This window comes from Herpailurus yagouaroundi, unplaced genomic scaffold (assembly GCF_014898765.1).
Source record: "Herpailurus yagouaroundi ecotype Mexico unplaced genomic scaffold, PumYag 182, whole genome shotgun sequence".
NCBI lineage: Eukaryota > Metazoa > Chordata > Mammalia > Carnivora > Felidae > Herpailurus > Herpailurus yagouaroundi.
In genome coordinates this window covers 52,591,797-52,606,234 of record NW_024412413.1, presented here as the reverse complement: position 1 = coordinate 52,606,234, position 14,438 = coordinate 52,591,797, and the positions used below count along the sequence as shown (strand labels likewise).

Genomic DNA, 14,438 nt, shown 5'->3' with positions numbered 1-14,438 from the left:
AGGAGCTAAAGCAGCTTTATCGTGTGGAAGCTGTACCCCCTGCTCCATGCTTCTCTTTCATTGGGGAAAGTGACAGTTGTAAGCACTCAGTGAATTAATACAGGCCAAGCACTCAGAGTACTGCCTAGCACATAATATGAGCTCAGTAAATGTTCAATGAATTATTATTATTATTATTATTATTATTATTATTATTATTATCAGCCCTTGCTCCTGAGCTGGGATTGAACCTCTTTCCCTGAGAAGGGAGGATTCCTGAACTTGAGTCCTTAGTTGGTTAACAAGAAAGAGGGTGATATATGTTGAGTATGCAACAACATATAATATTTGGGACCAGAAAGAGTAATACTTGCTTGGCCCTCTTCTATGCCCAGGGGTTTTACATGGGTTCTCTTGCTTAATCCTCATCGTAAACTAAAGAGAATAAAATGCAGCTTAGTTCTTGCTATTTTACTCATGATGAACCTGAGGTACAGTAAACGAATTAAATTGTCCAAGGTCACACACGAGTTAAGGAACAATGTTATCATTCACATTCAGGTTGCCCTGACTTCCAAGGCCATGCTTTTCCATATGACATAGGTATCAAAGGAACAGTTCTCTGTCAGTGAGAACTTTATTATTAATTTCCCTGACAGGGGCACCAGGGTGGCTCAGCTGGTTAAGCACGAGACACTTGATCTCACCTCAGGTCTTGATCTCAGGGTTGTGAGTTCAAGCCCCATGTTGGGCGCTGTGCTGGGCGTGAAGCCTACATTATATATATATATATATAAAAGTCTCCCTGATAAATCGTCTTAGTTCCTAGCACATCTTAAGAATATTACTTGGGTGGGGGGTGCGCCTGGGTGGCTCAGTGGGTTGAGTGTATGACTCTTGGTTTCAGCTCAGGTCGTGACCTCACAAGTTTGTGATTTTGAGCCTCAAGTCTGGCACTGTGCTGGCAGTGCAGAGCCTGCTTGGGATTCTCTCTCTCCCCCACTGTCTGCTCCTCCCCTGCTTGTGTTGTCTCCATCTCTCTCAAATAAATAAACGTAAAAAAAAAAAAACAAAACCAGTATTACCTACAATTACAATTATATAAATATAATCATATATATTTTTTAAAGTTTATTTATTTATTTTGAGAGAGAGAGAGAGAGCAGGGCAGAGAGATAGGGAGAGAGAGAGAATCCCAAGCAGGCTCTGCACCATTAGTGTGATTAGTGTGGGGCCCGACATGGGGCTTGAACCCAGGAACCATGAGATCATGATCTCGGCCCAAATCAAGAGCTGGACACTTAACTGACTGAGGCAACCAGGTGCCCCACAAATGTAATCATATTATACATGTTGTTTCATGACCTGCTTGCTTTATTTATTTATTTTTAATGTTCATTTATTTTTGAGAGAGACGGAGTGCAAGTGGGGGAGGGAGAGGGAGAGAAGGAGACCCAGAATCTGAAGCAAGCTCCAGGCTCTGAGCTAGCAGCAAAGAGCCTGATGCAGGGCTTGAACTCATGAACTGGTGAGATCATGACCTGAGCTGAAGTCAGCCCCTTAACTGACTGAGCCAGCCAGGTACCGCTTATTTGAAAAATATTTTTTTAAGTTTATTTATTTTGAGAGAGACAGAAAGAGCATGAGTGGAGGAGGGGCAGAGAGAGAAAGGGAAAGGGAGAATCCCAAGCAGGCTCTGTGCTGCCAGTGCAGAGCCTGATGTGGGGCTTGAACCCCCAAAACTACAAGATCATGACCTGAGCCAAAACCAGGAGTTGGACACTTAAATGGCTGAGCCACTCAGGCACCCCTCATTACTTGCTTTAAAAAATACTTGCCGGGGCGCCTGGGTGGTGCAGTCGGTTAAGCGTCCGACTTCAGCCAGGTCACGAGCTCGCGGTCCGTGAGTTCGAGCCCCGCGTCAGGCTCTGGGCTGATGGCTCAGAGCCTGGAGCCTGTTTCCGATTCTGTGTCTCCCTCTCTCTCTGGCCCTCCCCCGTTCATGCTCTGTCTCTCTCTGTCCCAAAAATAAATACACATTGAAAAAAAAAATACTTGCCATGGGGCACCCGGGTGGCTTAGTCCATTGAGTGCCCAACTTCAGCTCAGGTCATGATCTCATGGTTTGTGAATTTGAGCCCCACATTTGGCTTGTAGCTGTCAGCACAGAGCCTGCTTCAGATCCTCTGTCACCCTCTTTCTGCTCTCTCTCTCCAAAAAAATAAAAAATAAAATAAAATTAAATTAAATTAAAAATAATATTGCCAGGGGTGCATGGTGGCTCAGTTGGTTAAGCATCTGACTTTTGGGGTGCCCGGGTGGCTTAGTCGGTTGAGCATCCGACTTTGGCTCAGGTCATGATCTCACAGCCTGTGAGTTCAAGCCCCGCATCAGGCTCTGTGCTGACAGCTCAGAGCCTGGAGCCTGCTTCGGATTCTGTGTCTCCCTCTCTCTCTACCCCTCCCCTGCTCATGCTCTGTCTCTCTCTCTCTGTCAAAAATAAATAAACATTAAAAAAAAAAAGCATCTGACTCTTGATTTCTGCTCAGGTCATGATCTCACAGTTGTGAGATCAAGCTCAGAATCAGGCTCTGTGCACTCTGGCTCTCTCTCAAAAAAAAAAAAAACCCAAAAACTTGTCAATTTCAGGGGTGTGTAGTTGGCTCAGTCAGTAGAGTAAGCAACTCGATCTTGGGGGTCCTGAGTCATGAGTTCAAGCACCATGTGGGGTGTAGAACTTACTTAAAAAAATTTCTTTTGAGGAAGAGAGCATGGCGGGGGGTGGGGGGGGTGGGAACAGAGAGAGGGGGGGCCAGAGGATGTGAAGTGGGCTCTTGGCTGACAGCAGTGAGCCTGATGTGGGGCTTAAACTCATTTCATGACCTGAGCTGAAGTACAGCTCTCAACAGACTGAGCCACCCCAGTGCCCCCTGGGGCATAGAGCTTACTTAAAATAAAAAGAAAAATACCAAAAAAGCCCACAAACAAAACCCTTGCCAGTTTCATTGGTGGAAAATGTCCCTTGTTTTCATTTGCTTGAGTTTTCATAAGGCTTAGCATTTTATTCTCTACCCAGAAGCCAAAGGAGTCCTTTAAAAAAGTAAGCCAAATCATGCCATTCCTTTGCTCAAAATCTCCAGTAGTTATGTCAGAGTAAAGATCAAACTCAAAGCTCCCATAAGTGCTTTCATGGCATTATAGGAACAGTAAGCTTTCCGACCCTGTTACTTTTTGTACCAAAATTTCTCCTACTTTCTCTTCCACTCACCCACCTCAGACACACTGGCTTCTTTGCTCATATTCAAATATGGCAGCACACTTCCTCCTTCCTCCTCAGGGCCTTTGTACTTGCTGTTCTCTCTGCCTGGAATGCTTTCCTGGGGATACCTGCCTGGATAGCTCCCTTACCTCCTACACGTCTTTGCTGAAAAGTGACTTTCTCAGGGAGAGCTTAAACAGCAAGTCTGTATTAAACATTCTTTATCTTTCTTCCATGATTTATGTGAGAGTAATTATTACCTTCGAACATACTATATAATTGTCTTCTTTGTTTCCCGTCTCCCTCTAGCCCACACTGAAACATATGCTCTATGAGGACAAAGATTTTTGTCTGTTTTGTCCCATGGTCTGTTTTGTCCCCTTTCTGTTGAGGTCAGCGTTTGACAGATAGTATGTGCTCAATACATATTTGTTGACTGAGTGAATGTTTTAATGTATATGTGACTGATAAGTTACTTCTATTTTTTTTTATAAACTTATTGTCATGTTTTTGCTTATGTCATGTCATTGTCATGTCAATTTCATTGATTTGTATGAGCTCTTTGTATTGTAAGGGTATCAGTTATATGGCAAATATTTCCCTCCGTTTTTTCTTTGTCTTTACCATTGTGTGTGTGTTGAAAATATTTCCAAATTTGCACAGTCAAATCTATAATTTTTTTCCTCGTTTTATTAGGACAAGTTGACAAAAGAAAAAATGTACGTTTGTGCTTTTTTTTTTGAGAGAGAGAGGAAGTGTGAGCAGGGGAGAGAGCTGGGGGTGCAGAGAGAGAGAAAAATTTTTTAAGTTTATTTATTTATTTTGAGAGAGAGAAAGAATGAGTGAGGGAGAGGGGCAGAGAAAGAGGGAGAATCCCAAGTAGGCTCTGCACTGTCAGCATAGGCCCTACGTAGGGCTTGATTCCAGGAACTGTGAGATCATGACTTGAGCCAAAATTGAGAGTCAGATGCTCAATCAACTGAGCCACCCTGGTACCCAACAGAAGAAAGATGTTGCTTTTTTTTTTTTTTTTTAACTTTTTTAAAATGTTTATTTATTTTTGAGACAGAGACAGAATGCGAGTGGGGTAGGGGAAGAGAGAGATGGAGACATAGAATCCGAAGCAGGCTCCAGGCTCTGAGCTGTCAGCACAGAGCCTGACGTAGGGCCTGAACTCATAAACTGTGAGATGATGACCTGAGCCAAAGTCAGAAGCTTAACTGACTGAGCCACCCAGGCACCCCTTGAAAGAAAGATTTTACTTTTATAAATTTTTTTTTTCAACGTTTATTTATTTTTGGGACAGAGAGAGACAGAGCATGAACGGGGGAGGGGCAGAGAGAGAGGGAGACACAGACCCCGACGCGGGGCTCGAACTCACGGACCGCGAGATCGTGACCTGGCTGAAGTCGGACGCTTAACCGACTGCGCCACCCAGGCGCCCCTGGAAAGATTTTACTTTTAAATGTATTTGGTTAAAAGGTGAGAGGTGCTTAAAACGTTTTTTTTTTTTTTTTCCCTACACTGATTATATCTGAGTTTCTACTCTTTGTGGATATATAGTGCTTAAAGTATCTGAATAATGATTTAAACTTTTGATTTATAATCATACTTACAGGATTATTTTTCTCCTTTTGTTTTGTTTTTGTTTTTGTTTTTGTTTTTGTTTTAAAGTAAGTTCTAACCCAAGTGTGGGGCTTAAACTCACAACACTGAAATCAAGAGTCACATGCTCTCCCGGCTGAGCTAGCCAGGCATCCTTCTTCTGGAGGGGTTTATTGGGCGAACAAGAAGGGTTAAACTGTTACTATAGCTGCTCCTTTTACATTGATTCAAGGAAAATGATTTGATGCACAGGATGATTACAATTATAAAACATTTTGTGTGTATTTATAGTTTTTGCATTTAGTTATTCAGTTTTAAATATATTCCTCATTTAAAATGGAAATAAAAGGTTACTAGGCTATAAATTTAAATCATTAGGCTCTGTATCACTGGAACATTTATGGTAATGGAGTCCACTTACAAATCCTATTGTGTTTGACAGTAAGTTCTTTCAAAACTGAACTTAGTTGCATACATTTATTCCACCTCCTTCCTTGAATTTTATTTCATTTTATTTTTTTTTCAACGTTTATTTATTTTTGGGACAGAGAGAGACAGAGCATGAACGGGGGAGGGGCAAAGAGAGAGGGAGACACAGAATCAGAAACAGGCTCCAGGCTCTGAGCCATCAGCCCAGAGCCTGACACGGGGCTCGAACTCACGGACCGCGAGATGGTGACCTGGCTGAAGTCGGACGCTCAACCGACTGCGCCACCCAGGCGCCCCTCCTTCCTTGAATTTTAAATGCTAGTTGCTTAATGTGACATTTTGAATTTTTACAAATACTAATTTCATGAGCCAAATTTTAATATTATTTTATCAAGAATACTATCAGAAAAATTTAGAAATATGATTATTATGGTGCTTTTAGGAAGTAGAATGCCAATTCTTCCTTGCTTCATGTTTTTTACTTTTTGTTGTTTTTATTTTATTTTCTTAAAAATTTTAAATTGTTTTTTAATGTGTATTTACCTTTGAGAGAGAAAGAGAGACAGGGTGAGTGGGGGAGGGGCAGAGAGCTAGGGAGACACAGAATCCGAAGCAGGCTCCAGGCTCTGAGCTGTCTGCATAGAGCCTGATGCGGGTCTTGAACTCAGCAACTGTGAGATCATGACCCGAGCCGAAGTCAGAGGCTTAACTGAGCCACCCAGGCGCTTCTGTTGTTTTTATTTAAATTTTTAAAATTTTATTTTATTTTGAGGGAGAGAGAGCACATGGGTGGGTGGGGGGATTGAGAGAGAGAGGGAGAGAGGGAGAGAGAGAGGCTCTCAAGCCAACTGCATGCTCAGCAAGCACGGAGCATGATACAGGGCTCTATCCCATGACCCTGGCTTGGGTCATGACCTGAGCCAAATCAAGAGTTGGACGTTCAATCAACTGAGCCACCCAGACGCCCCTACTTTATGTTGTTTAAAAGCAGTGCTTCTACTTCATTATTCAATTATGCCTTTTTGTTATAACTGATTCTGATGGTGTGCTGACGGATATAAAAATTTAGTCCTTTGGAACTTTAATACCATGAAAAAAATCCCTTTTATGGTATGGTGGGTCATAAAACACTTAAGTGTATTTTTCCTTTTAATATTTTTCTTCCAAGTATTCTGAAACTTTAATTAGTTCAGGTTGGGGTTATTTCCCTCTTCCCACCCACAATAAAACAAGTTATTTCAATTCTTTAACCTACACATTACTCTTCAATTGGAAGTATTTAATAATAAAGATTACGTTCATGTAATAACAGAAACCAGGTAACACAAATCTACCATAAAGTAAGTAAATTGCCTCATTCTCTGACATTAGGTTACGTGCATGGCACCAGCAGATCAGTTTAGTCTGGGTAAAACAGCAGGGAGTTAGAATTCTTGGTTTCTAATTATTCAGTAGCTGTGTGGCCAGGAAGAAGGCTTTAATGTTGCAGGATCTTTAAGATGGGCTGTAACTCTGAGGCCTGCCTCTTGCAGTTGTGAATCACTTGGGGTAACGCACAACTTTGCAAGCTGGATGTGTAAGCCTGAAAGTGGAGAGGGTTTGCAAGCCTTCCTTTTGCCTGCGGGTAGGCTGACTCAAGAGCCAGCTCTCCCCCTCCACTAGTGCACAAAGAAGCACAGCTGACTGGGGACCAAGCCAATCTAGAAGGGTCTCTGCAGACTTTGAGATAAACAGAAAGCAGATCGGAATGGCCCCCGCCCTACCATCCACAGCTACTTTCCTCTTTAAACCTCAGCTGCTCTGGGTATGAAATGAACATAAGTAAGTGCTAACTATCTTATACAGTTGTTTTCAGGATTGAAAGGAGATAATGCAAGAGAGTTTAGCGATAATGGGTGAAGATTCTCTTTTCTAACCCTTCTCTTTCTCTCCTAATGAAACCTCTCTTAAAGCCTGGTTACCATTGCTTTGAGGCAGTGGTGAAGCCTCACAACCTCCTTTCAGTCAAGATGTCAGCAAGGAAGCTAGTATGACTTAAATCAGTTAAATAACACCAAGGTGTAAATGGTACCCACAGGTGGCTTGAAGGAAAATTTTGCATTCTAAAAGAGGATTAATTGACTGGAAGGGTTTCAGAAAATAGGGATTTTTTTTTTTTTTTTTTTTTGTAGGAGGTGAATAGAATTCCCTGAACCCCATCACTGAAACCACGCCTTTGTAGGATTGTCGGAGGGGAGGTCTAAAACACACGTTTAATGAATAAGCACTCGAACTAATTCACCCCCACCCCCTTCACCAAGTGGCCTCTAAGATCATAACGACCTTGGCCGTTCTTTGGTCATCCTAGGCGAATGAAGCTTCGCTAGAGAGAAGGCGGGAAGGAAAGACCGAAGCTCAACTGAATTACCAGAAAGGATGTTTTCATTTGAATAAACTACCCAGTTGTTACCTCCCCACTCATCTCCGCTAACTTTTAACCCTCCTGCCGGGGCGAGATGCGGGGTTGAGGACGCGGCGAAAGGGATGCCGGAGGCCCGATGGTCTGGGGGCTCCTCCGCTGGACAATCTCTACTGCCGCCCCCTGGACCCCGGGAGGGGCGAGCAGGGCGGAGACAGTTCCCTGCTCTGCCCGGGTCCTCCCCAAAGCCCGAGCTAGCGGAGTGGGGGGCGGGTAGCCGGATCACGGAGGACTTGGCAGTTTCCGGGAGCTTGGGGAAGAGACCCCGAGCACAGCCGGCCAGACGCAGTCGCCGAAGCGGACGTTCTAGGTGGCACAGACTCCTCCGGGATAGAGCAGGCGCCCGGGAGGGCGGGCTGTACCACCCCCACCTGCGGCCACGCGCCGAGTGCCCCGACCGCGTGGACACAGTCCCCAGCCTCCCGGGGAGGGGCACCCGGGAGAGGGCGGGGCCCCGGGAGGCGGGGTCGTAAGGCTCTCGGAGGCTAAAGCCGCGCCCGGAGCCTGGCGGGGAGGCGGCGGGAGGGGCCGGGACGGCCGGAGTGAGCGGCGGCCGCAGCTGCAGCTGGACGGCCCGCAGGGGGCTCGGGCCGCGCGCCTGGAACCTCGCGGGGCGGGCGGGCGCGGTACCCCCTGCCTGGCCGCCTGCACCCGGGGGAGGCGGCCCACGCGCGACGGGACCAGCAGCATGAGCAGCGGCTACAGCAGCCTGGAGGAGGACTCCGAGGACTTCTTCTTCACCGCCAGGACCTCCTTTTTCAGGAGAGCGCCCCAGGGCAAGCCCCGCGCCGGCCAGCAAGTGAGTGGCACGCGCCGTGGGCGCCGCAGCCCGCGCCCATCGCTCCCGGGGTCCCTGAATCCACGTGTGCCTGCGAGGCTCGCTGGGGATGCCGGCTGGGAAGGAGGAGGGGGCGGCCGAGAAGGGGCTCCTGCCTTTTGGGATTCCAGGGTCGTGCCTGGAGCTCGTGCACATGGGCGTGCGGACGTGCGCGCGCGGAGAGCGGCCAGGACTAGGGAAAGAGGAGGAAGGGCAGGAGACCGGGGGCCGTCTCCTGCCTTCCGCGCCAGATGGCCTCTGCGGCCCAGCTTCGGGCTGCGGGCAAGCAGTTCTGAGCGTGGAGGCGTCCCTCGCCCATCCCGGCGTTTCCTCTGCGCCCCAGCAGTCCGTGGTCGGGTCCTGGCCCCGGCCCTCACTGTGAGTCGGCTCAGTGGGCACTGAGTGGCTTGGGCACCGTGTAATAGCCAGGGGTGGCGGTGGTGACCTGGCTTCCCCTACCTTCCGGGTCCGGGACTTTGGTGGTGGGGGTGGGTACGATAGAAGGCGCTCACTAGATCTTGGTTGCGGGAGTCAAGGTTGTGCGTTTCCTGCAAAGTCAAGTTTGTGAGTGCCTCCAGTGTTGTGCAAACAAGTTCCGGTGCTAGGTAAATACCAGCCGGCGAGAGCTGAGCCTTAGGCCGGTTTCTTCCTTTTTTGGAGGAAGCATGCCGTGGGAAGTAGGACTCTGGAAAAGATGGGAAGGGAACTTGGGCCGGTTTCGCCGACCGTGACCGTGTTATTCAGGGAGGCTTTCTCGAAACGGGCCACTTGGGGTGGACTTCTCAGTCTGGAGCATGAACTTGCGGCCTCCTGGCCCTGGGAACCACACCAGGGAGCCCCGCCAACCAAGCCGTGCCCGCATCAGATTAGTGAAGGCTGTAATGGAACAAATTTGTTGCCCTTAAATAACATCAGGCGCTCCCCAAACTTTGCTATTAGACAGTCCTGGAGACTAGAGGCAAGGAAAATCGTTCAGGGCCGGAAGAGGAGTTATGGGAGGGGTGAGGACGGAGTAATGTGTCCGGGTTTCCTTGCCAGACCTTTTAAGTTTACTTAACCACTTTCTGAGGTCAGATTTCCAGATTCGGAAGTTCTAGTCTTCTCAGCCTCTTAACCCCCAAACCAGAAGGAGGGGGAGAGGGGATGGTGAAGGGCAAGAGTGAAGTCAAGTGCCCTTATTCAGTAAGCAGGTAATCCTAAGTGAAGTCCTGGGGCGGCAGTCCGCCGTCTTTATTGTTTCTAAGGCTTAGGGTTGCACTATTTACTAGTCACTTTGAGCGATGGCTTCGCTCAGGCTGCTGTAACAAATACCGTAAACTGGGTGACTTAAACACGAATATTTCTCACAGTTCTGGAGGCTGGAGGTGGATCTGGGTGCATGGTGGGGTTCTGGTGAAGACCCTTTCTTGGCTTGGGCTTCCTGGCTGGGAGACAGCCGACCTCTTGCTGGGACCTCAGGTGGAGAAAGGGCTAGCTTTCTTCCTCTTATAAGGGGGCCTCTCATCTTGGGGGCCACCCTCCTGGCCTCACTGCCTCCCACAGATCCCCACCTCCAAATCCTGTCACGTTTAGGGCTTCATCATTTGAATTTTGGAGTGGGGGGGGTCCACATGGAGTTAATAGCAATTGATCCTTCTTTTTCAATAGAGTGTATTTTTTTTTTATTATTAAAAAAATTTTTTTTTTAAAATGTTTATTTATTTTTGAGACAGGGAGAGACAGAGCATGAACAGGGGAGGGTCAGAGAGAGAGGGAGACACAGAATCTGAAGCAGGCTCCAGGCTCTGAGCTGTCAGCACAGAGCCTGACGTGGGGCTCGAACTCACAGACCGTGAGATCATGACCTGAGCCACCCAGGCGCCCCTCAATAGAGTGTATTTTAATGGCATGCGTTTGCTGTGAAGTTTAGAAGGCAGAAACACTGTTCTTCTGTCTTTGAGGGAAGAATTAATTGCTTTTCCTTATGCTTCTTTCTTTCGCTTGGCTCTTCTTTCTTTCTTGATCTCTCCTTTGTTTCTCTTCCCTTTGTATTTTCTCCTGCCACTTACATTGCTGTCACTGCTTGACAACTTTCACTAGAATTTGACAGTGGTGGTTGCGCTGGGTTGATGTCCATTCCAGAGGCGGCTCTTGATCTCCAGAAAACTTGCTGGTTCTCAGGTTCTCCAGGTATGCGATGCTCCTTCCCAAGGGCCAGATTATCCAGGTTAGAATAGTGTGAGAATGTTTCAGTGCTTTCGAAAGTAAAAGCCTCTCTTTTTCTCTGGGTTTACAGTGTTTCTGCTTGTTGATCTAGCGTTCATATTGTTTAATACTTATTTAGCATTTAGAATTAGTCTGACATTCATTAGTATTGTGCTGAAAACCGGGACAGTAAGACCTAGTTCTTTGCTTGAAGATACTGTTCTGTATATTCTGAAGCCTTATTGCCTGTGTATTTCCCCTTCTAACATAACACATGGAAGGCGCTGACTTCTGGAACTTACTTGCCAGGTGGAAAAAGTGTTTCCAACTGAATTTTTGTGGGCATTTTGGTTAAAGTGCCTGAAGGAGTGTGTTAAATTCCTGATAGGATTTGCGAGTTAAAGAAGTAAATCTTTTTTTTAAATTTTTATTTATTTATTTATTTATTAAAAAAATTCTTTTAATGTTTATTTCTTTTTGAGAGAGAGAGAGGGACAGAGCATGAGCAGGAAAGGGGCAGAGAGAGAGGGAGACACAGAATCCGAAGACACAGAATCGAACTCACAAACTGTGAGATCATGACCTGAGCCGAATGACGTCGGACGCTCAACCGACTGAGTCACCCAGGCGCCCCCTTTTTAAAAATTTTTAATGTTTATTTGTTTTTGAGAGAGTGCAAGGAGAGGAGGGACAGAGTGAGAGGGACAGAATCGGAAGCAGGCTCCAGGCTCTGAGCTGCCAGCACAGAGTCCGACACGGGACTTGAACCCACGAACTGTGAGATCATGACTTGAGCCAAAGTTGGTGTTAAACCGACTGAGCCAGCCAGGCGCCGCAAAGAAGTAAAACTTCTAAAGCAAGGCACTCTAAATATAGAACATTTGTTTTACCTATGGTTAGAGGATAGATAAGCCTTTGTCATTTTATTATCTTATTATTAATTTTAAGGAATCTCTGTGCCCAATGTAGGGCTTGAACTCACGACCCTGAGATCAAGAGTCGCTTGCTATATTAACTGAGTCAGCTAGGCACCCCACCTTTTTCATTTTATTATGTTGGTGATTAGAAGAATAAGATAAGCATATCTGACAAAGTGTGAAAGTGAAATTGAAATTTATCCTTTCTTTTATTTTTTTAATTTATTTTTTTAATTTTTTTTTTCAACGTTTATTTATTTTTGGGACAGAGAGAGACCCCGAGCATGAATGGGGGAGGGGCAGAGAGAGAGGGAGACACAGAATCGGAAACAGGCTCCAGGCTCTGAGCCATCAGCCCAGAGCCTGACGCGGGGCTCGAACTCCCGGACCGCGAGATCCGCGAGATCGTGACCAGGCTGAAGTCGGACGCTTAACCGACTGCGCCACCCAGGCGCCCCGAAATTTATCCTTTCTTTAGAGAGGTGCAAAGAGCGATGTTGCCATAGGCTTTGTTATTCATAATGGTGATTGTGGGTTTTTGTTTGTTTTTTTTTTTGGTGCTGAACCACCTGGTGAAAAAGCCAGGAAGATATGGTTTCTAGGACTCTTGAAAATATCCAGAGAAAGCAAGATGTTTGTGGTAAATTCAGGATGGAGAAAAAGGGGGAGGGGAGTGAGGAATTTCTTTTCTTCTCTTGCCAGGCAAAGGAACATAGCCCAACTTCTGTCTCCAACAAAAACAAAAATCTTACGGATATAAAGAAAATGTTACTGTTTTCTTTCTTATATTATGTTGGTACCCTCTTTAAAAAAGCAAAAGACTGAAAAACCTGTCTGGAGGATATAAACAGGAATGAACACATGGCCTTTTTGTGGCAGTTTGGATGTCCTGTTTATTGTTGTATCTCTGGGGTCTCCATTGGTACCTGATACACAGTGGTTGCTCAGTGAATATTAGTTATGTGACTCCTTTCCTGGTTTGATAATAATTGGCTCTTTTTAAGTTTATTTATTAGAGAGAGACAGACAGACACGGGGGAGAGGGGTGGAAGGGAGGGAGGGAGAATCCTAAAAGGCTCTACAGGGCTTGATCCCATGGATCATGAGATCATGACCTGAGCTGAAATCAAGAGTCAGAAGCATAACCGACTGAGCCAGCCAGGGGCCCTGATAGTACTCGGCTCTTTACAGGTTTTCAAATGCATCCTATTTTATGATTCTCCCCAGAACCCCCCTGGAGAATTAATGAAAGGTAAGGCCTTGTTAAGGGATTCACCGAAGGGCCCACAAACTTTCCTTTTTTGTTAATTCTCAGCCCCCCCAAAAAAAAAAAAAAAAAAAAAAATTAAAGTTCAGTTTTCTTGTCGCACATATGGACATCTATAATTTAGGAGTTTCTTAAAATGTTGGGGACCTGCCCCCCATTCTGCATATATCTTCATCACAGTGTTCATAATTCTTAATGTAATCTATTGGAGCATATCTTACCCCCAGCTAAGGTAACTACTTTTCTTTCTGGGCCTTTGGTAGTTCAATAGGAATAAGGAAAGGAGACCCTGTTTTTGCTTTAGCAGAATAGTCAAGAAGCCTTAAGCTTAAAAAATTGTCTCTGAACCACTCACACTTCTAAAAGAAGTTACCCTGAAAAATTGTTTAATAAGGCAAGCCTGTGAGACCCCATATAACAGGCCTCAAGTTTGCCCTATGGGTTCTCTCCTTAGTATAATTTAAAGTTTTTTTTCTGGCTCGTTTGGTTCTGTGTCACATCGTTAGTATCAGCAGTAATGAGGCACACTGTTTTTCTTCAGTGGTTCCATTAGAAGCTTTGGCGGTAGGTCACTGGGGATAAAAGAATAGTGGTTTGCAGCCTCAAAAGTATTTTGACTGTATTGCCTTTCTACACGGATTTTTAATCCCTATATTGTCAAACATAAGTATTCCTACTGGTCCTTTTGCCTGGCGTGGGGTGATTTGCACGTTTTGTCTTCGCGTTTGCTATGTCCTGTCCTTACACAGTACGTATTAATCCATTGGAATTTTGTGTTTGTGTGAACAGGACTCACAAAGACCCATTCCTTTAACTCAATTTCAAGAGAACATTAGTCACCTCTTCTATGAAAATACATTCTCTTCCCCGTTTCTTCTTCGGGCTAACTTGCAAAGATTTGGGATTATTTGGAAAGCGGTGACAGAAAACATTTACGAAAAGAAAAGCTAAAAATATCCAATAATGTGCTTATTCTTTTTAGGCTTCCTTTGGCAGTCCACGCATGTCATACTGTAAACATTCATTTTCTGGGAGGGAAAAAACACGAGGCACACCAAGTACTTTTTCATGTGGTGTGGGCCCCAATTCTTAGCCGTGAGCATCAGCTCTTGCTCACCCCCAGCTGCCCACAGAAGTAGCTGTCCTTTGTTAAAGGCCCCTGTGTGAGGCTTGCTTTTCGCTTCTGATTTGGCTTGAGGCCATTATCTAGTTGGGGCCCTTGTTCAGAAGTGCTGGTGAAAAGACAGTACAGGATAGGAGATAGATGCCTGGGAAGGAGCTGCTCTTATATACTGTATCTTGGCTAAATTCACCTGTTTGTATCTTTGTCTCATTGAAGAGCTATGCACAGTGCCTAGTAAGAGGTTTAATTCTGAATAAGCATTAGCTATGTGACGAGGCCCTGCTTCTTGTTCACTTTTGGATGCGACAACTTTTGTTTGTTTATTTATTTAAACGCTTATTTATTTTTGGGAGTGAGAGTGTGAGTGGAGGAGGGACAGACTGAGAGGGAGACAGAGGAT

At 45.6% G+C, this 14,438-nt stretch overlaps 1 protein-coding gene across 1 annotated transcript in view; it reads left to right on the top strand.

Annotated features, from left to right (window-relative positions):
- Window positions 1-8,264: 8,264 nt before the first annotated feature.
- RASSF3 (Ras association domain family member 3) overlaps window positions 8,265-14,438 on the top strand; it is a 74,358-nt gene continuing 68,184 nt past the window's right edge. Inside the window, exon 1 of the mRNA XM_040491508.1 lies at window positions 8,265-8,529. Coding sequence (XP_040347442.1) covers window positions 8,419-8,529 — 111 coding nt within the window. The 5' untranslated portion in view covers window positions 8,265-8,418. The remainder of the gene's footprint in view (window positions 8,530-14,438) is intronic.